Source organism: Magallana gigas, chromosome 2, assembly GCF_963853765.1.
Source record: "Magallana gigas chromosome 2, xbMagGiga1.1, whole genome shotgun sequence".
NCBI classification, from domain to species: Eukaryota; Metazoa; Mollusca; class Bivalvia; order Ostreida; family Ostreidae; genus Magallana; species Magallana gigas.
In genome coordinates this window covers 37952261-37977964 of record NC_088854.1, presented here as the reverse complement: position 1 = coordinate 37977964, position 25704 = coordinate 37952261, and the positions used below count along the sequence as shown (strand labels likewise).

The following is a 25704-nucleotide window of genomic DNA, read 5'->3' as shown; positions in this document are numbered from 1 at the left end:
TCTTCAAGCTCGGAAAACAACCTCCAATATGTTTTCCGAGCTTGGTGGAAAGTCCCGGGAAGATACAATTGCTGCAGGGCAGTACTAATGGTTCTTCGAAATTGAAATTACAGTAGATACATGTACATTAAAGGCACAGTCAATGAGCTATGCCTTTGCCGATGTGAACCCACTCTAGATTTACAATTCTAAATTTATCCCCCACTCCAGCATAATTCCAGAACGCCACTGTGCCTTCCTATTGTTAATTAATCGATTCAGAAATTTAAACCAATGTTTTAGAAATCTGATTCTATGTTTTATGGTCGCTACAGCGCTAGCTTACCAATCTTTTTAAAAGATAAGCTTGTAGTATAGAAGGCTGAACGCCGTAACACGTTGCGATGTAAATATGTGATAGGTTATACGTAATTATTAGTTTTGATTAAATAATTAGATTTATTTCATGGAGAACTTTGTAATTTTCTGAAAGTTTATACATTCATGAGTAGTGAAAAATACCAAACCCGATCGGAAAATTTTTGAAGTCGGTTTTTTAATAAAATGCGCTGTATTGTCTCTATAAACAATATGCAACCATATTCTGTTTGTTATCCGTTCCATAAAAGGAGTTAAATTGTCAGCCCTTTTAATGACCTCTTCCCGATATCTCTAATTATAATATCAAAATAATTATAACTTATTATCTTTTTCACAAAGGCAGAAACGTTTGTTTTCAATAAATCATTGCACAACGGACATATTTATATTTAACAGTGACAATTATCTTACATACATGCAGTGTTTGTCAACGTGAGTAGGTAATTTGTAATGACCTTGTGTACATCAAGGTCACAAATCCATAACAAACTTCATGTACATTTCGAAGTATTTCTGGGTATTTAAACTTCTAAGATTATTCACTCCGTCTTTAATCCAAATCGTCAATGTCTGTTTACATTGACGAGACCTTACAATAGCAAACAATAGGTGCACGCATATTTAACGATGTTATTATTATTCAGACAGAGCTAACGTTGCCACTGAAATGAATGCACATGGTATAAAAAAAAGCTCGTAACTACAGGCTTATTCAAATGCCAATATTTAGTGGTTTGTATCTCGGCTTTAACAACCAGTCAGGTCTTCGGAATCGAAAAAGCAAAAAAAGAAAATCTTTGAATTCCATTTAGCAAAAAATGGAAACAAATGGTGACAGTGAAACAAAAGATACATCGGAACCAGTAAGGTAGGATGCTTCTGCTAAAAGTTGAGGTACTTTGTACAAAAAACCATAAAAGAGAACTAATTGCTTATTTAAAAAAAATACAAATTCTACCCAAGATTCAGTAACTGGTTAAAAAAAAATTGCACAAAATTATTTTTTGGTCAATCCAAAATTGCAAGCATAGCTTTGGTGATCTAAACGATTTATGAAAATATCTGAATAGATAAACAGTCATGTATGTGTAATTCCAAAAAAACCAAACTATAAACTTTTGACAAGTATGAATCAAAGTACTGAAGTACTGAAGCCGGGCTCTTTTGGTGTGTCTTTAAGCATATTGTGTAGTAATGACTGAATATCTCTCTCTCTCTCTCTCTCTCTCCTCTCTCTCTCTCTCATGCTTTTAATGTCGGCAAAGCGTCAGAAAGCGACCAAATTTTGTAAGCGGCTATAAACAAAAACATGTCTGTCTAGCAGAAAAAAGTTCAACAGTTGCTTCCTTGAATTTTGCAACAAGCGTTATATATTCAATCCCAATTTTTTCAACGCGCAGCAAGTAGTAAATTCATGGAAATTCATGCGCATTGTATGTGTCAAGATGCATAGTCTTTTTTTTATAACACGTTATTAATTAAAAAACTTTCAGCAGAGCCCGGCTAAAAATATGATAAATCGGTATTCTGAACCTGTGGTTGGCATACTTTTTAATTAATCACATTACTGTTATAGAAGAATTTTCAGAACAAATTTGACGTTGTAAACCTCTTTATTAATACGATTAAACTAATAAGCAGTATTTTATTATGCAAACATCAGTCAAATATATCATGCATTTGACGTTACTAATATTAATAAAATTATGTTGTGAATCAAAAGAAATAATTCTTGTATTCAATAAAGTAAGTCTTTGTGTTGCTTTTCATATCAATTAAAATACTTTATTTGCATTTTGAATGCTTCACTGAATGATTTCTTTTTTTTTAGTTTCTTAATAGTTAAATCCAAATCAATATCAAGTGTCAATAATCAATACGACTAAGCAACCATCATTCAAAGAGGTGTTTGTTTAAATAACACTCACTCAAATATCACAACGCGGGTAGGTTAAGGTTAATGATTGTCAATATTATGGTAATTTGGAAAATTGTTTATTTTTATGAGAACAATGCTTTATATTAATATATATTCACAAAGGAATTATATTTCTACTTTAGAATCAAGTCACTCTTTGAAGCTGTCGTGCCATGGTATCATGTGACAGTTAAAAATAGATTACTATTTTACTTAAACAAAAAATCAAAGAGTGTAACACTACCCCGAAGTTCATTTGTACGCATGATATTCTATCACCAGTACTACAAACATATTTATTTATAATGTTTCAAATCTAGTGACAATATGCACAAACACTTGTCGCATTTGAAACACCTTGATGTACAGCTTATTTGGCAAACATGTGTTACAGTTCTAAAACCTCTGATAAACCTCCAAAAACGAAAGAAAAAAAGAAAAAAGATGACAACATTAAAAAGAAATCGACGAAGAGCGATGATAAGAAAAAGGAAAATCAGTAAGTATACTTAGTTAATTAACAAGTGGCTTAGATTGGCCATTTAAATTCATGTTTGATTTTTTTTTATAATTGCATCACTAAACTTTTTTACCAGAAGTGATGAAACATGCTAAAAGGTAATGGTAATTGTGTAAAACATATCATGTGTGTTGTTTTCTAGGGATAAGATCTGGGATATTGCGGGGGAGAGACCTCATGTTAGCTCGGACAGGGCAGCAAAGATCTGGAACATTGTAACAAACATAGCAGTTGTTACAATCAGAATATGTCTGTTCTTTGTCGTTCTTATATCCACCGGATTAACACGCGTTATCATCCATCTAATGATTTGGAAGCTGAATCCACCAAATCCTCACTCCGCCGTTAATCTTAATAAGTTGGGTGGTCTGCTGGAACTTGTGGAAGAAAGGTATTTTATAACCAATTGTTCTTCTGAGTGCGATTCTGGATACGTCAAGAGGAATGGTTTACCAAGCTCTTGGAAATGTTTTACAACAACCAACTCTACTTCCTGTCAGCTGCTTGAAGACACTCCAACAGTAAATGTGTGGTGGATTTGGGGTCTTATAATTATAATATTGGTTCCAGATCTGTACTCTTTGATTAAAGCTCTTTGGAGATGGTGCTTAAAAAAACCGACCAAGTTTAGCAAAAGAATGTTGTTGATAGTAAGTTTTTATTTTTCTAAGAGACGGAAGCAAAGGAAAATCTCCAAAACATTTTGTTGATGTAAATTTGTATGGTTTTATAAAAAAAAACCCTTTTCTAACCCAACGCGCCATACAAATGTATACTAAAAAATAAAGAAAGCAAATTATTTGGTTTCTTTGTTACTGTCAAGAAAGTGTCACGACAGTGCATATTGACACGAAATTCCATCGTATTGGCTTTTAGCACAAAGTCCATATGCATAGTTCAATAAAAATTCATACCAGTTAATACATGTTTGTGTGTCCATTACAGAGCATTGTGGTGGAGACTCTTTATTCTACCGGACTGTGCCTTTTGGTATTTGTTGTGCTGCCAGCGTTTGATCCTATTAGTGTCTCATCACTTTTGTACCTCGTCGTTTTTATTCCCTTATTTCTGAGCGTGATATCTGAATTTAAATTCAGTCAAATGACAAAAACGTACTACAAGATAAGTCCACAAGCTGGATCTGTTTCACAAACAAATAACAATCCTGAAGAAAAAGTGGCAAATGGGAAGCAACGCAAGCCAGATAACTTTTTGTACAAACTAACACAAATCATTGGTATTGTCCTCTTCGGTGTTTCCATTCTTGTTGGAATTCATTATATGATTCAAGATACTGTTGAGGAAAAGGAAATACTATGCATTCTATTTGTCGTCTCAATATTACTCGTCTCTGTCGTTTATTGGGAAAATTTTCTCATCTTTAGTTCTACTGAGAGTAAGGAAGCAACTACAAACCAAGAAACAAATGAGGATACAAGTACAAATCCAGAATCAAGTAAAGAACCGAATACTAACCCAGAACCAAGTAGAAATACAAATATAAATCAAGAAACGCCTAATTCTAGCAGGCCAAAATTATCATGGAAACAATTTTTAGTAAAATATATAAATTCTAGAAGAGAAAAAGTTTCTATTTTGACAGCAATTTGGAAAGTTGTTCTGACTATAGGTTTTCCATACTTAATCTTCACTACGAGGTCAATAGACGAACCTCTGAAAGTCGCAAAAGCCATTTCCTTTCTAGGAACAGCAAAAATTAAGACCTTGACGGGAGAGGTTGTGTTGGAATCCCAAGGGTACTCTTCATTTGGATGCCAAAGAAACTATATTATGTTACTAACTATTCTCAGTATTATTTTTGGTTTTATCAGTTTCAAGAGTGCTCGGTTTGCTTGTAGGATGTGTCTTCAAACTTGGTGTTTTACGATTCCTCTCACTTTAAGCTTGCTGGCAACTCCTCTCGTTTTTATTCCGATCATGAAGTTTCCTTTGTTTTGGACAATACAGGAATGTATTATTGTCCAACCATTGTGGGAGTTGAAGTTCAATGACTTAGGAACAATTTGGCAAGTCTTTCTTGTTGAAATACTAGGATTCTTTAAGTGCGTTCTTCTTACTCTGTACACATGGACAAACAACGGATCTAAGTTACTGAAATACGACAGGTTGGTCTTTTTTGCATTGAGTTTCAAGCATAAAATATTAAGCTTTATCATATTCCATGTTGACTCATTGCTGCTATACAAATCAGTTTATTTTTTTTGTACATTTTTAATGTAATAGTTGTTTAGCTTTTATAGGTTATTCCGAAAACCTCCTTACTGCGGAATATTTCTGGACTTATCGTTGCTTCTGACGAGAATTAAAGATACAACTGAACAGCCTGTGGAGGAAATCGAATGGGCAAGTTTCACCAAACTCCTTAGAAAGTTTCATCTTCTATCTTTTCAGATTGAATATCATTTTAATTTTCATTCTTCGATTTTTTTCTCAGGAAACAGATAAAAGAACGTTTCAAAAACAGAGCGAAGATAATTATCATCCATTTGTGTATTTTTGTGCAACTATGTGGCATGAGACCGAAACTGAAATGGAACAGCTTTTCAAATCCATATTCAAGTACGTGATAAATTATTAAATCATTGTATATTTTAAATTCTAGTAAATTAAATACATGTAAAAAAAAAATTGTGTTGAAATATACGTCATATTAGCAATTGATACAAGACCTGACTACGATATACAAATCATAATGTTATCTTTTATCAGGAAGTATTATCAACTTGCTAATTAAGGACTTATGAATAAACATATTTTAGGGTCGACTATGATCAATACCTACATAGGGAGGATGAGAAAAAAAAATCAGCAACATAAGAAAGGATATATCAGTGAAGAAATATATGAATTTGAAGGTATATATTTCAAGATTAATCATAGGAATTTTTAAATGCTTCTTTCGCATTTACCATAAAAAACCTAAATTAACCATTTTTGTTAGTATGAGTCAAGATAGTGCGTACCAAAAAGATTTTTTTTCTAATTCCTTAATTAGGTTTTATTTACTATTAAACTCGCCTATATTTGTTTCCTATCAGAATAATGTTCCGGACAGAATATTGAGCTATAGTTTAATTTTGTTTATTACAGTGCATATATTTTTCGATGACGCTTTCGAGCCGCGAAAGTCAAAAACTGGAAAACCAATGAAAGGAATAAAAGTGAATGAATATGTAAAGACTTTGGAAAATGTTATTCCTAATACAGCAAAGTAAGTTAAATGTTACGAATCTGTCAAGAATATAAACCACATAATGTATTTTGTCTTATGTGTTGTTTCGACACTTTAGACGATTTTTATGAAGAAAGCATCACAAAAAAAATCAAATTTTTTTTCTTTGACATCTAGGGGAGTTACAAAAAAGTATGCAAATTTCAATAGAGAACCTGATATCTTTTATCCATTTGGAACGGCTTGATACCTATCTCATATGCATTCAATTAAAAACAACAGGAATTTCTATTTTCTTCCGCAAAAAAGAAAAGAAATAAATCTACTATTCGTTTTTTTTTTGTCTCAAAATTTTGTTCAAATGGAAAATTCACCTGGGGTTTCATACGTATCGTAGTACAAGTTTTGAAAATATCAATGTCAGTTTCTTATAACGACTTTGGTGCAATTTGATTTTCAGAATGGAGTATATGGGATATGAATTAGAGAAGGTTAAGAAATTTGAAACCCCATATGGCGCCCGATTTGAATGGACTTTGCTCACAGATCAGAAGCTAGTTGTTCATCTTAAAGACAAAACAAAAATCAGGAATCGCAAGCGATGGAGCCAGGTAAACTAAAACTGATGCGAATGCATCTCGATTTTAACTCATTTTGAATTAGATTAATGAAATGATGAAATAATCTTTAAGAAAATTTCATCCATATTGCTATATGGTTCTTGTGCCTTAATCTTCTACAATGTTTTTTTCCAGTTTCGATTTTGATTAAACGGTGTGTGCAATGACTGTAGCTACAATATGTTTTATGTTGCGAATATATAATCAATGGTCGTAGGATCATATGAATTATGAAATACTAACTGTACGATTTTTGCATTCATTATTCGTTGAAAATCAATTTTCATGGGTTTCGTTTTTGATTTGATACCCGAAATTTAACGTTTATTTAATTGCAGTACTGGTGGAATCATTTTCAACGAATTCACGTATTCTTGAAACTGTCATTTTTATTGTATCCACAAAAATTAATGTCAACAAATATTATTGAAACACAGTACAGTATTAACTGTGCTTGTGAATCAGTTACCGTATATCCGGTTGTTTTCGCAATAATTCCATTTTTTTTTATCACTTTTACATCGCAAAATATTTCATACACAGGAATTTGGTACTGTTTGTCATAAGAAAAAATGGCTGATGCAAAGTAAAAATATTACATAATTTTCGAGACACAAGAAGAACAGATATATGTTATCATACTCTCAATGTTTTAAATTAATATGACAGGTTATGTATCTCTACTACCTTCTTTCATTCAAAATGAACGAAGCTAAAGAAGAGGTTAACGTTTTTGAAAGTAACGACAAAATAGTGAAAGAGTCCATGTTGAAATTTACTGCAAACACCTTTATCCTGGCGTTAGATGGAGATGTGGAGTTTAAACCCGAGGCTGTAACGCGGTTATTAGATCTGATGAAGAAAGATCCACTTGTCGGAGCTGCTTGTGGACGAATTCATCCCATAGGAACCGGTAAGTTTTTTTAACGTGAAGTGTTATAAGAGCTTGATTGAAGTCATCAAATTATTAAACTTTATTGGTGAAATCCTTTTACAGGTCCTATGGTATGGTATCAGAAATTCGAGTACGCAATAAGTCACTGGCTCCAAAAGGCCACCGAGCATGTTTTTGGGTGTGTTCTCTGCTCCCCCGGATGTTTTAGTCTGTTTCGTGGATCTGCACTTCTGGACGACAATGTTATGAAAACTTACACACGAATGCCGACCGAAGCTAAACATTATGTGCAGTATGACCAAGGTATTCGTCTTTGAAAACTACTAGCATTTCCTTTCACGGTAATAGACACATGAAAGAAAAAGAAAACAGCAATTGACTTAACAACATATGATGAATTTTGTGTTGGTTTCTTTTAACAGGGGAAGATAGATGGCTGTGTACCTTGTTATTAAAACAAAAATACAAAGTTGAATACTGCGCTGCCTCTGATGCATTAACCTTTGCCCCGGAAAGCTTTTATGAATTTTATAAACAAAGAAGGCGATGGGCTCCGTCAACTATGGCGAACATCCTTGATTTATTATTAGACAGTAAAAATGTCATAAAGAATAACCAAAACATTTCGAGGCTGTACATTTACTACCACATTTGCCTATTTTTTTCATCAATACTGACACCCGGGGCAATATTTCTGTTGATCCTAGGTGCATTTATAACGGCTTTCTCATCTATAGAACCATGGGTTGCCTTGCTGGTAAACCTTCTACCTGTTGCAATTTTTATAGCTTCTATTTTCCTTGCAAAAGAAGACACACAGGTAAAGAAAAAAACTGGCAAAATTCCATTCTCTGGTCTTTTTTCTATCTTCGTCACAACTAAATAAAATTATGCGATTTATTTTCCAGCTGTTGCTTGCAGCTATAATTTCAACAATTTATAGCCTGGTTATGGTAGTTGTCCTGATAGGTTTGGTAAAAGAAGGAATCGATTCGCAATTATGTTCAGCCACAACAGGTTTCATTTGTTTCGTGGGTAGTGTCTTTGTAGTTGCTGCTTTTCTGCACCCAAAGGTAATTATTTTATTCATCTTTGGTAAATCATAAAATGGTAGTCTTTGATAAACAATAAAAAACATAGCAATGAGAATACAGCGTATAATAGCATATAAATAATGAAGATGCATCTTTAACAATTTCAGCTAACTTGAGCCAAAGGTTCAAGTGTGCTTCTCTGATCAAAATTTGACCTGTTGTCTTTGTTGTCTGACCTGTTGTCTTTGTTGTCTGCCGTTGGCGTTGTCCTTGCCGTCGTCGTCGTTGTCGTAACTTTTCACATTTCCATCTTCTTCTTAAGAACAATTTGGCCGATATCAACCAACGCACCACGCATTTTCGGGGAAAGGTCCTTCAAGTTTGTTAAATAAAGGACCAGATCTGCTTAAAAGGGAGATAATAAGGAAAGAGTGAAATTCGGGTGAAAGTGTTTTACAAATCTTCTTCTCAAGAACCAAATACCTTGTGATATCTAAACGTTAACATAAGCTTTCTGATATATGGTAGATTTAAGATTATTTAAATCGTGACCCCAGGGGTCAGGGCCCGCCTTAACAGGGGTTCAAAGTTCATAATAAAAATACAATTAAATAATTCTTGTGAAGAACTAAATGGCCTATATTTGTGGAAATATTATAGAAGAAAGCTCTTATATCTTTTTACATGTAAGTATTGTTTTCACCACTGTGGGTTGGATGAGGACGAGGGGGGTTTGGGGGGAAATTAAATCTTTAAAAAAAATAACTAGAAATTTCAAAGAATAAATAGCAAGTAGATATTCACGTGTTTGATATCAATTATAAGTTAAAATAGTATTAGGATGTTTTAGATACTATACTGTATTTAAACTGCCCTTACTGCCCTTTTTGGGAGGGGAGGGGGTGAGGAAACAAGACATAAGATTCTAAATTAGGTTTGTAGTTATGAATTGATAGTGTTATTATATTGAATATATTTATTGGTTTGATATTAAGAAAAAACTACACTTTTTCTGAATGCTCAAGTGGACAATCAAACAAACAGGGGAATTCGAAAGTGAAAGTAGCAAAGCCAAATTCATTGCACTGACTCAATCTATTTATGGCCTATGGTACACTTGTGTTAAGTGCAATTTTACTATGTTAAAAATAAATATCATTATTGGAATATACGTGCATTTAACACACATGGTGCATTTTGAAATTGGCCACCAGTTAAAGGGAGTTAGCTTCCCTACTGATTAAAATTAAAAAGTATTCCTTTAAACAATTTAATTCTGGGTTTTATGTTTGCATTACTTAGAAAATTCAGAACAATTTGTTCAGTCAACAATTAAATATCAGTAATAATCAGTACCAACAGTAATTATCAGTAACAACAGTAAACCTCAGCAATTCTCAGCATTGACACAACACATCAGTAAATATTGGAAATAATCATTAAAACGACACTTACACTACTTTTTAGGTCAGTGGTGTAAGATTTGGCTGCTTAATTGAGTTATGGCCATTGTTACTCAGGTGAACGATGTGGCCCCTGGGCCTCCTGTTATTTTACTTTCAGGAGTTTCCTTGTATGATCCACGGATTGCTTTATTTCTTGGCAGTTCCTTCTATGTCGATGCTTCTGATCCTATATTCTGTTGGAAATATGCATAACGTAAACTGGGGAACTCGCGAAAGTGGAGTAGATAAAAACGACAGTTTATCTGATAAAATGATACAAAGACAATTTCTTGGACAGTCCTGTTCTATTGGGGACTGGTGCAGGTAATAGCGTACTATATTAGGTCATTTAAGTGGTAATCTAATTTTAAATTTTTTGTTTTTGTTTATCATTTTTACCTAGCAATATATACAAATCGCACATTTAAGTCCGGATGTGGCAATTAAAATCTTTTTTGATTCCAAAAATTACTTAGATAATTAGGGTTACACATACACCCCCTTTTTACAAATTTTATGACACGAGATAAAAAACGGATATACGAGTTTATTTTTGAAAATGTGAGTAAATGTGCACATTTGATACCATGCAACTAATTATATATAAAGCTTGAGACAAGCAAAGCATTTGTTGTAACGTTTTGCATTTTACAGATGCATTCTGTGTTTCACTGAAAAAAAGAATGATCCAAATATTTCTGACAATACTGAAACAGACGAAGAAAAACAGCCTGAAGACGAACCTAACGATGAAAAAGAAACAAAAAACAGCAAAACCGAGAAGGGATGTGAAAACGAAGACATCAAAGACAACAAAAAAGAAAAAAAGGAGACAAAAAACAAAAAAGGCAAGGCAGATACAAGAGATGAAGAAACAAAACCGCCAGAGGGCGTAGCAAAAAAGAAGAGCAAGGACAAGTCTAATCCCACTGAAAAGAAAGGTATCTCTTCTTCCTCTTTTTCTTTCTTTTTCTTAATCATCATCCTCATCCTGTTTTTGAAATCCTTCAAAAACATTACTGATACCTCGCGCAACGAAGATGCAAGTGGTATTATGTTTTTGACCGGTCCGTCTGTCCTGGTTTTTTTTTGTAAGCGTAACTCCTCTTAAACCGCTGCAAGGAACTTCGTAAAACTTTGTAAGCATACATGACACAATGTGCATATGTGCATATTACCAGGAAATTCCGATTCCTTTATTTTTTTTCTTGGAATTTCGGCCCTTTCATACTTAAAATTTTTGCCCTATGTTCTATATTAATAAGCAGTTTGTAAGCGCAACTCCTCTTAAACCGCTGCATTTAATTTAGTAAAACGTTTAGGCTTTTAGGACGCAATGAAGATGTAAATATCACCAGTAATTCCGATTCCATTATTTTTCTGGAAATTTTGGATCTTTTGATCTTTGAATTTTAAGGTTGTTAAAGACAAAGGAATAGATGTGCATTATTTCAGGAAGTTTTTGGATGATGTTGTATTTTTGCGAGTTATGCTTTTTAGCTCACCTCAACCGAAGGTTCAAATGAGCTTTTCTGATCACCTGTTGTACTTCGTCCGCTGTATGTCCGTCTGTCTGTAAGCTTTTCACATTTTTGAATTCTTCTTAAGAACCACGGGGCAAAATCTAACCAAACTTGATACAAAGCATTCTTATAGAAAGGGAATTCAAATATTTTTTTAAAATAAAGGACAAATCCCTTTTTTTGAAAGGGAGATAATTGCGAAATAGTGAAAATAGGGTTCATGTCTTAAAAAATGTTCTTCTTAAGAACCACAAGAACAGAAATGTCATTATTTACACCAAAGCTTGTATATATAGTAAGGATTATAAATTGTTAAAATCGTGACCGCCAGACCAACTCTTTGGCCTCGGTGGTGGGGGGGGGGGTCAAAGTTTAACATATAAAAATATTTAAAAATCTTCTTCTCCAATTTATGATATAACTATGCAAGAATCCTCAAATAATGTAGATTATAAATTGTTAAATCCGTGACCCCCCCCCCCCCCCCCACACACACAAATCAATACTGGGGCCCTATGAGGGGTTCAAAGTTTAACATAGAAATATAAAGGGAAAGTGTCTTAAAATCTTTTTTAAAGAACTAAAATGCTACTCTTTGTGAAATTACAATGCAAGCATCCTAAGATCATGTAAATTCTAAATTGTTAAAAATTGGAATCCCTGGACTAATACTTGGGTCCCCAGAGCTGTTTGAAGTTAACATATTGATATTTTGGTAAAATGTTTTTAAAAAATAATTTAAAATGATACAAGGAATTATTCTTGTTCAGAAGAGCGATGAGGCCTATGGGCCTCTTGTTATCAAATTAATTTGTGTATTTAATGCATACCCTACCATTAATTATATGTATCATTGTCAAGTAATGGGGAAGCATAGGGAATGTAAGCTTGCTTACTTTCTTTTTATTTATTTTGCAGATAAAAAGAAGCTTGGACTTTTTGGCGAATGTGAGCCAATAACAGATAACGAACACGAATTTTGGACGTGGTTCATAAAAAAATATCTTACACCTGAAAAACAGATGATTGAAAATCAACAAGTCGCGATGAAAAGCAAACTTATCGATCTTAGAAACAAGGTTTTTTTCTTTTTTTTCATTATAAATGCAATTTTTGTCACGGTTGTGTATGTACTCACACAAGTGCAAGCTATTTCAATACCCTTATCTTGCAACGTTGGTGACAAGCAAGGCGCCATAGAACCAATATCAATAGCATTCACTCTAGTATTTGGGGTTCTACTCTTCGTACAGTTCATAGGCATGCTATTGCATCGTATATCCACCATTTCCCACATTATTGCAACCACCAAAATTTGTGGTAATAAACTTGACACAAAGACACCTATTGTTAAAATAGAGAAGCCAACTCTATTTCAAGATGATGAAAGTGCAAACAAATCCGGAATAGGAGTGCAGATGCTTACCGGTGAGCAAAAAATTCACATAAAAACTCTTGTAGATCTTAAAACTACTATTAGACAGAAGTTGAAATCTATTCCCGAGAATGCCAAAGAAGTGGATCTGATCGTAAGTCGTTATTCCAATGTACCTGTTCACATAACTAGTGTCAGAGACCCCGTTTGGAGACCCAAAACAGAAATGAATAATGTAGATGTGTCGAGTAGCGACACACCAGGACCGTCATCTACTTAGATCTGTAGTTTTCTCTCTCTCAGTTTTATTATTTGGGGGAGAATAAGGGCTGCAGTCGAGTTGTACACGCAAGGCACGTGGCTTTTATTTTATTTTTTTGTTCCATGTATGATGAAACTTTACTAATTATAATTTTGTGTATCTTTGCAGGTATGTCTTTGATATGGTACCAGGTATTATAGTTTTATTGTATTTAAGCTACAATTTTTGTGATACTTATCATATTACATGTCTTAAACTAAATTCTGTGTTATATTAAATCATTTACTTAGATACCACAGAGGAATTTCCAAGAAAACAAACCGAAACAAAACGCGAAGACACCAATATACTAATAAATGCATTATAATGAAATACAAAATACTAATTTTTTACAGCAAAATACGAAGGTACTTATATTAAACATGTAGTAATATACAAACAAACAATACCATGTTAACTTAAAGTTGATAGTATGGTATAATGGTATATACGTATAATATAAACATTTGATTCCTCTGAATTATTTGTGCAGATACAGCTTTTCTAAGTATCTCCTTAGAGACATAAGAACGAGAGGGGTACATTTTATGAAGATTACTCTTATCAAGGCCATTTAAAGAATATATTGATATCCTTTGAAGAGCTTTGTATGAAGGAAAATATTAAAATTTTAAAGCTAACATGAACGGATTTTTTTCTTACTGAATAAAATTTAATTTTTTACTTAAGGGTTTATAGTTAAATCATATCTAAGAATTTAACGCAGATCTAGTTGGTAATTTGATGACCACCCAGCCCCCATACATGTTGTGATCAATTAATGAATCTCTTGTTTGTGTGTTTAAATGTGTACATTTATACAACTTGTGCTTTATTTATATGGGGTTTTTGTATTTATGAATAAAATTAATTGCTGTGTTCATTTGTTTTAGCATCATTGAGGTTGTTATTAATTATTGTTGATATGAATATGAATTACTAATCTTTTACAATGTGTAATGAAAAAGACACTGACCAATTATTAATCAATTTATCGTTCAGTATATAAGCATAGAGGCTTTGTTAGTCAAAAAATTCATCTTTAAAAACATTCCAAAAATAAAACCAAATAATTCCTGTTCAGAAAACAAATGAAATGAATAGCTGAGTTCATTAGAATTAGCTCCCGTCGTGTATTCTTACACTGAGCCTCTTCCGATAGATATCAATTAGATGTTAGAGACTCCTCAATAGCCAGACGGATACCCTAGCGTTAATGGCTGCTGCAAATGTATAGATCTACGTGAAAATCAGACATAAAAGAGATAAGTAAAATTTGTACACCGCAAATTTTTATCCATTTTAAATTCTGTGTATTTTTTTCAGTATTGCTATAGTCAGGTTGCTAACATGTACATGTATGTCGATTTACTTTTCGGTAAAACTACGTCATCTCTTCCGGAAGGACACTTTCATAAACCACGGTAAATGGTAACTAAATGATAAATACGCTTTTAGAAATTAATGTCAATATATATATATATATATATATATATATATATATATATATATATATATATATATATATATATATATATATATATATAAATATAAAAAAGCACTAAAAATAACCAACGACACGAACAATAAAGTAAAATATTGTCAAATTTTCGGGACAACCCGTCCCTTCTTCAGGACAACAAAATAAAAACTACATAAGAAAGAAGAAAAACATCTACAAAACTAGCACTAAACTAAACTAAATAATATATAAAAACTAGATAATGTTTAAACACCGGATCAAAACGTGGCAGCTACATCTTTATATTTAAGAATTCGAGCCCGAGAAAGAAAAATCCCGTCCGACGCAGCGGACCGTCTGTGAAGAAGTGCTGAAAGATAACGCGAACGAATTAACTTGCTAATTGGGGGTTGCTGTTAATTAAGTTGTACTAGTAAGATAATTCGTAGTGAAAGTTTGTAGGGAAGATTGGCCCTGTAAAAGACCACATAAATAATCATGAATGTAAAAACTAATGGAAGTGAAATAAAGCAAAAGAACAAAACCGATTAAGGAAATAGCTAATAATTTGAATAAATAACATGATTAATAGTTTGTACATGGACCGAAAAATATGAAGATGGTGATATTGCTACGAAAACAAATCAGTACTTAGTTGATGTTCATTTTGGTGAAGTCACTTAATTTGTTAATGCCGTCAGGGCGGAATGACTTCAGTCTATGCATCCAAAATTTTTCTTTATTTTTTCTCTCCGCATCTGTCCAGTTAGGGTTGTGATCAATGACCAAAACCATCATGTCCTCCCATTTGTGATCATCTAAATTAAAATGTTCCCCGACGGGTTCTTTAATTTTCTTAGTTTTGATGGTGGAACGATGATTATTGATGCGCCTGCGGAGGTCTCCTGTTTCCCCTACGTATTGTTTCTGACAAAATTTACAATTGATGAGATATACACAATTGTCCGTACGACAAGAAGTATTTGCGAAAATTTTGTAAGTACGGCCAGTAATGGGGCTAGAGAAGTCGTCTGCATCAGAGCTGTGTTTGCACAACAGACATCTGGTGTCAGAACAAGTTCTAAAGCCACCATTAGGCAGAGGGTTCTTTAGTTTGGTTCTTACCACCATGTCCTTAAGGTTTCTAGGGCGCTTGAAAGCTGCCATCGGGGGGTTTTTGAAAACCTCAACCATTTTATCATTGCTGTAAAGGATTGGTAGGTTCTTCTTTAGGACTGCATTTAGGCCCCTAAGGACAGGGTGGTAAGTAGTGACAAATGGGACCTTGTTGTCTTCGTCTTTGTCTTTGTCTTGTCTTGTTGTCTTATATAAATATAAATATATATATATATATATATGGATTATCTAACCGTTGCTTAGAAAAATTTGAAGTTCTGACAATTTGAAAAGTTTTTAAGCAACGAATTTTTACCAGTGATAAATATTGTACCGCTTGATATTGTAACGGTTTTTCAAGTTACAAATTAAAAAAAACTATCTATTAATTCGTGAGTTCGCTTAGGTTTCCTTCCTAAGAATCAAGTAATAATCAACAAATGTAACAAAGCCTTCAACTGCCAATATAACACGCAGTTATTATAAGCTTTTTCTAGGGCCTACCTTGGCTGTTTGGTTGTAGAACAACTAACCAAGAATAAAAACTATCTGTAGACTGTGGGTTTAAGCAAACAATTCTGTTTGCTACCACTGTGCTACACAACCACTATCAATTCACGGTCAGTCGACAGTCACTAAGACACTAGCAAGTCACCAAGACACAAAGACACTATCAAGTCACCAAAACACAAGTTACAGAAGCAGAGTTAGAACAGAGTGGTCTAGCTAACAATTCTGTTGCTTTCCGACACAGCTCAAATCCCTGTTCTGCAGAACTCTAACCGAAGAGTTTCACCAGAAAACCGTTCGAGTCGTTCACCGGCGGAAGACTGACTTAAGAATGATGGAGTGGCTGTTTATATACCCAGCAAGTTCTCGCTGATTGGTCTAATCATGCATCATTTCTATTGGGTATACTGATTATCACTGATAAGTAAAAAAAAAACACCGAGGTACTGATTGGTTAAACACCTGATACATTTCAGTTCGGAAGTAAAATCATTACAGTATATAGAGGACTTAATCAGAGAATTATGAAACCAAGTCCAGGCAAAGAGGCATTTTAATTTTAGAAATAGATAATGATATATACAATCAAACATGTTTTTATGTATGCCAGTTTAAATACTTTAAAAAATTACAAAAACAAAATAACATCGCGCGTAAAAATCATAGGTAAAAATACTGTAACTGCAAGTTTAGGATAAATAAAGCTGGAGACAACAATTTTGTATACAAAATTTAAAAAAATCAACAGTTGGTCACCGATAGCGAACAAGTACTCATTCGAAAATACTTGGAATGGCAGATTTACGCGCTTCTCGCTTCTTCTGAAGGTTAACCATTTGGTGTTGCAGATTGCCGGAAATCCGACGAATGTTCGGAAGTGGAGCGTAAACATCTGTGTTCACGTCACTGGAAATGGTTGGTGCCTCGCGAGAAATGGCGGATGAGACAGCTTTAATCCTCGCCCAGTTTTTGCCGTCTGGTTCATGTAAGTCTTGTGTTGATTTGCTTCCTTCGAGTTCTGTCAGCAAAGACTGCATGGTGTTCATGATGCTATCGGCGTAGGTCTCCTTTTTCTCGGTCTCCCTTTCTACCGTCACGTCCTGCAACATATCACGAACGCTCCTCATCAGAGTATCCGCGGCGGCGATACAGTGGCGGCCTCTAGGGGCCTCAGACTCTGGCTCCGCGGCTGCCATGGCCCCGTATTTGTCCATTAAGGCTTGTAGCTCGCTTTGTCCTTGTTTGATCTGATTCGCTGATGCTTCGATGTTTCCTGTTTTTACATGCTCAGCTGCTATGTGAAGAACATTCTGTGAAATAAGTCTTGCATCGTGCATCAGGTTTGCTTTGATGGCTTCAGATTTTCGGCCGGTTTGGTCTGAAAACTCGCCTCTTGCAATTTCTACGAAATATTTCATTCTCATGCCCACTGCTTTTGTATATTCGACTTTAACTTTCAAAACAACTGTGTTTGCATCACTGTCAACATTGCTCAGATCTAATGCTACCCCAATATGCTTCGTGGACGCAGCTGGGATGTCGTAATAAAAGAAGGCCTTCTCCATTTTCTCCTTCCCTCTCCTACTTCCGCGTAAGCGAACCTTGTTGTCTTGTGAAGTTTCATTGTTTAAAATAACAGCGCCATTAACAGCTTCCACGACAACGGACACATTCCAAGCAACTGCCGTTTTTCGCAACATGACAGGGAGAAAAAGATCGGGGTCGTTTTCCTCGGACTTCTGCACATCCAGATGATAAAACGCATCGCTGCTGCAACATTTTGACAGTAGGTACATTGCTTCCGATACGTCATTTCCTGTAGCAATTGTGGAGATGCTAACCCATTGGTTTTGCGAGTCGTCCAAATCGAATGCGTTCCGTCGGATTTTTTCTCTGACTTCATGGATGAGTTTGTTCGGCTCCTTTGTGCCTTCGTTTATTTCACCGTCAGAAAAAACAATGATAGAATTCCTGTACGTTAGAAGATCTTCAGGTCTGAAAAGAAATGTTCGGCTTAAATATAATTTACGGAAATCTCTTTTAATTTCTTTGAGAAAATTAAAACGTTTATGTAACATTCTACAATTTAGTCATTTCTGCCATCATAAACAGAAAAATGATTGTTTCTTACAATTTAGTCATACTCTTAATGCATTTAGTTTTAAATCAAATGAAACGTAGACTAAAACAATAGGGCAAATTAACTGAAATCGGAACCCCGACCCCCCCCCCCCCCCCCCCAAACAAAATACAATTGGTTTATCCTAACTTACCAAATAGAAAACTTGCAATTAGAAAAAAAAAAGTTTTCCTGCAAAATTCAGCCGGTTTACGGTATTAAAACTTAATGAAAGTTTTACCCTGTGGCGTTTTCGCTGAATATGTCGATGGCCCGTGAGATTCCAGCGCTCAGATTGGTTTTAGTTGAAAGGTAAGTTTTGTCCAAAGTCTCCAATTTCGTCTTCAATTCACTCTGTAAGATGGATAGAGAAAAATTGAAATTTAGTATCTTTTATAAACTTTAAGTTTATCTTTTATTTGGTATGATACTAAGTATCCCACCTCCCTCTAGCCCCCATTGAAAAACAAGATCTTAATATTAGTAATAAATACGTACCCTTGTTTTAGAATTGATTTCTTGGAGCGGCACCAGAACGTTTGTTTTCTCGCCAAAAGTGACAACCGACGCAAAGTCTCCATCGTCCAGCGAATCCACCAACTCTATGGCGAACTTCTTCATTCGTGACAGTTTGCTGTGTTTGCGTCTCCTGTCGTATTTAATCCCCATGCTGCCGCTTATGTCCACCAAAATCAGGATCCTCGCTTTGACACAATGTACATCAATGTCTTGTTTGGTGGACAGTTTCATTACCACTTTTCCCTGCAAGATATACATAAAAAATAATTTTTTTCTGAATAGCATACATCCTCCGTTATATGGTTTCTTCCTTGAGTTATTCCTTGACCTTCGTGGTAACAAGTACCACGGAGCATTAGTTTAAACTGTATACCTTATCCTCCGTCTGTAGAAGGTTGTAGGTGAGGTCAACGTCCCTCTCCCCCTTACCGGCCAGTTTCACGCTTCCCCCGCGGAACGTGTCCCTCTTCATGTGAACATGCCCCTCCTCCTCCCCCTCTGATTCTACAGAGATGCCATACACACAAGTTAATCATTCGTACGTGCATTGAATGTTAAGTAATGTCTCAATGTACGTACTATACTGTTAATTCCTTCACTTCATTTTCTTATAAAGGTATAGCGCACTTAGTACACGATTTCCTATAGCGTATTTGCAAACAACAGACATTTTCAATATTACACAATATTTAACCAAAATATGTTCCGAGAAAACGCAAATTACACAATTACCATGGTCTTAATTATCTTACACAGCATCATTTAAATCGTCAGGTGTTGTAATGGATATTTAGGGAAATAGCATGCAATAAAAAGTTTAATATTTGACTAGTCGAACCACTTCTACTTTCCGTTCACACACGAATGTAGGCGAAATAATAGGAAAAAGCGCTATACCATAATCAAACATTTGATATTGAATAAATTAATTAAAAAATTAATATCTATATTTCTGGTACTGGTATATTTTAATTTACTTTGCTTCTTCAGTTGAATTTTACTGCCGATATAAGCAGAATTGAATGAGATTAAGCCAATACAGGTAACATTTTAAGCATGAAATATGACGTTATGATGAAGGAATCGATTCATGAATAATGACATTGATAATTACATTGAAGGTGGTTTGTGACAACGTTTGATTATTCCGTTATGATGTTAATTTCTATGGTTATAATGAATTATTTTATTTTTGGTAAAATTCTTAAAACATCAAACGAAAATAACAGCCAAACTACATCTATTTCAAATGTGTGTTTTATTGACATGCGCAGTAACTTACCGGAAGAAGAAGACGGGGATACATGTAAGATACCGGTAAAATTCTTAGTGACTGCCGCTCGCTTGACAGTTTTTATGGAGGGTGTTGTGTCAAGACCATTTACTTCCGGTGAACATCTCACAAAACGAGGTTCCTCGTCATCCTTTCGAAGCGATGGCAGCCCCTTGCCTCTCGTCGGTTTTCGGCTGTCAAAACGCTTACTCTCTGCAACATTTTGTTGCTTTCTTCCAAGACTCCGTATTTTCGCCTTTTGTCCTGTTTTAAGATTCAATTTCTCGATGTCGTCTTCGCTAAGTATTCTTAGGGTCTGTAGATCCTCGATTTCCTCGTCCAGTAGAGTCTGAACGGTAGTTTCGTTCAATCCGTTGGAGAGAAGATATTGGCGGAAGTCATTGCTGTCGTCTGAAATGTTCGGGGGTCGTAAAACGTGGACCAATTCATTGAATTTAATTCAGTCTGGGACTTGCTTTAAAGTTTTATGAAAATGAATGAAATAAAGTACAAAGCAGTTTTAGGATTATTTTGTGAAGTACTTTAAGAAAACCGTATAGAGGATTTTGTGCTCCGTGTTTCATTTTTTAAAGATATTATGTATCGTCGAGTTTAAAATACACAATAGTACGTTTGTTTTTAAAGATAAAATACGTACTTGTATTCATACGGTTTTGAATTTGCAACTGATAATTAGGGCGGTTGCGCAAAAATAAAACGGAGACAAAATATACTCTTTATACAGTTAGTTCTCAAGCAAAGTAGTTGTTATAAACCATGACTTGCATAGGAAATTTGAAGCAGCGTTAACTAAAGCTAAAGTAGAAATGCATGTTAGATATTGGGTTACTTATTATTATAAGCAGTTCTAGTAAATTGCCTTTCTATGGCTACAAAATACATAAAATTATCCTTTGCTCAGATTTTTTTCCCGAATTCTCCGAGGAAAAAAGCATTACCTTTCCATTTTACTCTGCCTCGAACTTTAAAGATATAAAAATAAACTCGATAAATACCATAAAGTCTTAAAGACATATCGCTACTGGTTTACTTTGATTTCAAACGTTAAATCTCGCTATATTGCTATTGTATTAGTAACCTTTTGAATGGGTAGACTCGATGCTCGCTTTCCTAGCAAAGGGCTCGCCGTCAAACTTGACCCTTTGACTCCGTTTGGGTATGGGTGGAGGGACTCCTTCGTTACTTTCCAATCCGGGTTCTTCTATAATGTCTTCGTTAATGTTCGGACCAAATTCCGAATACATATCAGCGGTTTCTCTGTATTTACTCGAACTTACTAGGTCTGCACAAGAAAAAAAAACTCCCGTTTTTTCTGAAAAACGAATAATGCATTGTCCCTTCCCAAGCAAAGGTAACTGTATATGTATTTCTGTGACTAAACTGTCTAAGGTTAAAGAGGAATACTTTGCATACCAAAGTAGCCAACACCTTAAGACATTTGGAATTATAAAATATCGTGGGGGCCAATTTTCGTGCATTGCTTAGATTGTACAGGTTCATGGGGACGTTATTTCGTGCATTCTCTTACACCTAAAACGTGAAATATGACGTCATATGCACAAATCATTAATTCGTGGAGGATGTGGATTCGTGAATGAGAGGTAACCCACGAATGCCACGAAAACTGAGCCACCACGAAATTAAATGGTATCATAGTATCCCGTGAAATTTATTAAAAACAAAGTTATTTGGTGTTGGGTTTTTTGTGTGTCATACAAATATAAGGAGGTTTAGCAGTGACGACACAAGTGAAGTTTTCCCCTATGTTACATATTGTTGTAAGTAGTTACATGTACACGTTAGTGAGACTTAATCACTGAGTACTAGTTTTTGTCACATTAGAAGTACTTTTGAAAAGCATGCTTCATGGAGATGTTTTTAGTATCACCATCTCATTCTTCAAGAGGCTGAGTGGTTATCATGTAATAAGTTTGTTCGTTGTTTTAATCACCATTCTTTGAAATCAAGAGAGAACACTCCATGTACAAGTGAGACGTGCTTAGCTCTGTGTCGTACTATAGTCTGCCCAAAGATATTTATGGAGCACATTTGGGCGATTTTTAATAAAAATACACATACTTGTGAAAGAGGTGCAATTGAAATAGTTGAGAGGAATAATTTCATTGACACATTATCATCTTTCACTCGGAAAAATTCTCAGGAACGAAAAAAAGATTCCTTACGGAGATTTATAATGGGGAATGTTTACATCTTTTCTCCATTCGGAATACATTCGAAATACATCGTGCAATTTTACAACGTCATCAATCCGGGCTTACTGCAATATAAAATCCCCGTAGACATCACATTTTTTAGCATTGTATTGAAACCTGATAAGCTAACAAGGGCGTTTCGACTGAGAAATCTTGGAAATTTTTCATATTTTTGAATGAACATCGTTTGAACCCTGAGGTATTTATAAATACCATGCAATTAAGCAAAATGTAAATCCAGGATATCTTGGGACAGAGTATAGTATACCTACATGCATGGTAGATTGGTGGTTTTTTTTCTAGTTAAGTCTTTGTGTTGACATGTTTAAGTGAGAAAAGGAGATTTTTCTGTGATGTGGCGGCGATACTTACCAGCCATTTTGAAATCTCCTACACCACTGCAGTTATCTGAAAATTGAAAATGAAAAAGACATGTCTGAATTTTGGTCATTTTCCAACAAGGAAGATAAATTTACTAAATTCGGGTCCGGAAATTTTTAAATGTGAACAACTTAATAGATCGCAACTATATAAGGAGGGTAAATTTACTTAACGCACATGAATTTGATACAGAAAGAGTATAACTGGAACAATTAATAACCTGACAATGGTATTGATATTTGTTATTTATGACATTTCCAATGACCCCGTATATGCAGACATGCATGTTTGTTTAATGATGTGTACCGCGAGAATACAAGATTTAAAATGCTGTGCTCTCTCTCTCTCTCTCTCTCTCTCTCTCTCTCTCTCTCTCTCTTTCTCTCTCTCACATACATTTACACTGTAAATACAGCCAATTTGATCTGACACATCGGTACAACCAGTTTCGGAAAAGGGTCAAATTATACGTATATCATAAAGCTCTTAACATGGGAAATTGATTCACCACACAGTGTTCAAACATGTACTTAAAGAAATAAAAATAGATAGACGGTTAAAGCGGCGTTCTATAAAACCTCGACTTCTCTTTATACTCAGGAAAAAAAAATCAGTCGTGACTTTAGCCTGCATTCTGCATTGTCCTCGTGAAAAAATAGAGTGCATTTGAATTCTTGTCATCGAAACCACTGGTAGTACTGCTGTTGTTACTAATGTCACTACACTTTACTTATACAGATAAGTATATATTGTACCACTTAAATAAAGGGATTTTGCCAGTACTACAATTGTTATCATTACCACTGCGGTTGAACAATACCACAAAGTATAAGTTTTTACTACTGCATGCTGCTAAACATACTTCTTATGTTGCGTTTAAGCAGTGGTTGTTACCATTTCGCTATCCGTTATCTCCTTTATTTTTAACTGAAAACAAAGGAGGAAAGAACTTTATCTTAATATATATACAAAACACAGTAAATTTCAAAGCTACTACCCTCGATCGCCACCATTCTATGATTTCGGCAGAGTGCCCCTAAATAATTACTGTGTTTAACAGGGATTCGTACAACATAATTTTACAATTAATAATACAAGTACGTTAAAAGGAAGTTTTTATAAGCAGTAAAATAGTAGTAAAATCTATCGTATCAGTGTACGCGATCCAGGTGTACTCTCAATGAATTCATTATTTTGTCGCTCTGTTCCTGCGTAAGAGAAACTTATATAAGCTGATTAATAATACATGTACATACCTTTTATTGCGTAGCATTAACCACAAAACTATGGTACCCGAAAACGTGGCACATGAGCAACAGTTTAGTGTTTGGAAATGCCCAGCAGACTAAAACTTCCCCGTTGTTTGTAATCATTCAAACCCGGAAGTTTAAATGTGACACATATGCAAAATCCCCCATTGAATTATCTCCGAGGACTCTTAAGCTATCAAAACTATTCTACCATGAGCCTTATTTATAAATATAGTTTTTTAAATGCTTATGTATTTTAAAGGTTTTTTTTTATATTTTATAGTGAAAGTGAGAAGCTTGTTTATATTTTAAATTTGAGCTTTGTATTCATTATACATATATACAACCGGTTTTGTTATGATCAATATATTTTTAAATATTTCTGGCGATCTAGTAAATATCAATATAACATTTAAATGGCATGTATATATAGCGGAAAACAACTAGAGTAATAACTAAAATATACCAATTTTACACTGGAATATTATTACAAATATTACTTGTAAGCGCAAACTATTTTTTTATTCGAATTTATTTTTTATACGAAATTGAATTCTTCGCATACTTGTACATGTATGTTACAAAATAAGTTATTATTTTATTACATTGTTTGATATATATATCCTTCACAACAGCTTTATCTTAACACATATGTATGCACGTAATGTAAATACCGTTCACATTTAGGTTATAGTGTCACGTACGGACGATAACTCTTGATTGCCTTTTTAAAGAAAAAAGGGTGGTGCTTCTTTGTTCATGCTTTTCAATCGCAACTTCTCGGGCCTTTCCGGCAAGCTCGGAAAAAACTTTTCCGAGCTTGCCGGAAAGGCCCGAGAAGTTGCGATTGGTTTTACAAATGAAATCCTAAGAAATTATCAAAAATATGTATGTGTATTTTTTAAAAAAATGTTTATGCTAGTGAAATGAATCCTTGCGCTCAGAACCGGAAATATTTTTATTGCATTGTTTTGGTACTGAAAACAAATCTAAATCACATGAATATTGAATAACGTAAAAAATATGAGTAAAATTTTTTTATATACTCTAACTTAAAAGTAAAGGTAATATTGGTACATGCATGTTGGTATCAGCAGAATAATGTTGGACTTGACATCAACTCGTTCAGACATATGTTGTCAGTGCAAAATAAATATGTAATTTTGAAATTTGACTTTTTTTCCGAAACCAAGCTTTGAAAGGATCAGATGTACAAATATAATCTCTAAAAGTATTTTCACATAATTCATTTATTGTATTAAATTTCCTCTTGATGCAATATTTTGATATTAATTTCTCCCTCGAATTGGAAAAGATTATTCATGTCATGAAATAAAAGCGACTAGGTGCTTGACAGTGAGAGTGAGAGAGGGGGGGTCGTCTTATAGAATATTTTTTGTTGTTGAAAATTCATTATTCCAATGGATCTGATTTTAAACCGTGTACAACGGAAGTAAGAAAATTAAATAAAAATTTTTTGTTCCACTTCCAGAATTATCGTCGATTTATATTAGAATGAAACCTTATATAGAAAAATTAAATTCCATTTTGAGAGATCGAGGAAGCTACGTGTACATTGTTTAAAATAATCAAAGTATGAGACAATTTTCAAGTTTTACCAATATCCAGGATCAGATAAAAATCGAGTCAATAATT

At 34.3% G+C, this 25704-nt stretch overlaps 2 protein-coding genes across 9 annotated transcripts; one reads left to right on the top strand and one right to left on the bottom strand.

Annotated features, from left to right (window-relative positions):
• The first annotated feature begins 1073 nt into the window (after window positions 1–1073).
• LOC105344892 (chitin synthase chs-1) lies at window positions 1074–14063 on the top strand. Its single transcript, XM_066071706.1, has 17 exons — window positions 1074–1228; window positions 2673–2777; window positions 2941–3448; window positions 3744–4924; window positions 5060–5162; window positions 5254–5378; window positions 5422–5435; window positions 5579–5674; window positions 5910–6030; window positions 6452–6602; window positions 7281–7524; window positions 7609–7809; window positions 7929–8326; window positions 8415–8579; window positions 10104–10309; window positions 10640–10926; window positions 12427–14063. Exons 1-17 carry the CDS (start codon window positions 1179–1181, stop codon window positions 13161–13163), a joined length of 4692 nt encoding a protein of 1563 aa, XP_065927778.1. The 5' UTR covers window positions 1074–1178; the 3' UTR covers window positions 13164–14063.
• A 2744-nt stretch (window positions 14064–16807) lies between these two features.
• Window positions 16808–24208, bottom strand: LOC105344827 (uncharacterized). Of its 8 annotated transcripts, none has more exons than XM_020073865.3 (10): window positions 24055–24181; window positions 23661–23725; window positions 22790–22825; window positions 21283–21516; window positions 21143–21166; window positions 20193–20594; window positions 19284–19414; window positions 18890–19153; window positions 18633–18745; window positions 16808–18267 (listed from the first exon to the last, which is right to left on the bottom strand). In XM_020073865.3, the coding sequence occupies exons 3-10, from the start codon at window positions 22794–22796 to the stop codon at window positions 17046–17048; spliced, it is 2397 nt and encodes a 798-aa protein (XP_019929424.3). In that variant the 5' UTR covers window positions 22797–22825; window positions 23661–23725; window positions 24055–24181; the 3' UTR covers window positions 16808–17045. The 8 variants fall into 8 exon arrangements, with proteins under 8 accessions (XP_019929424.3, XP_011451036.3, XP_019929419.3 ...); XM_011452734.4 differs by having other exon boundaries at window positions 21283–21486; window positions 24055–24180; XM_020073860.3 differs by lacking the exon at window positions 23661–23725 and having other exon boundaries at window positions 24055–24208.
• Window positions 24209–25704: the final 1496 nt, after the last annotated feature.

Coding starts and splice junctions, on each gene's coding strand:
- LOC105344892 (XM_066071706.1), top strand. CDS start 1,179: ATGGAAACAAATGGTGACAGTGAAACAAAAGATACATCGGAACCAGTA. Junction 7,810..7,928: donor TTATGTGCAGTATGACCAAG/GTATTCGTCTTT, acceptor TTCTTTTAACAG/GGGAAGATAGATGGCTGTGT. Junction 10,927..12,426: donor TAATCCCACTGAAAAGAAAG/GTATCTCTTCTT, acceptor TTTATTTTGCAG/ATAAAAAGAAGCTTGGACTT.
- LOC105344827 (XM_020073860.3), bottom strand. Junction 21,167..21,282: donor CGAGTCTACCCATTCAAAAG/GTTACTAATACA, acceptor ATATCTTTAAAG/TTCGAGGCAGAGTAAAATGG. Junction 18,746..18,889: donor AAATCAATTCTAAAACAAGG/GTACGTATTTAT, acceptor TCCATCTTACAG/AGTGAATTGAAGACGAAATT.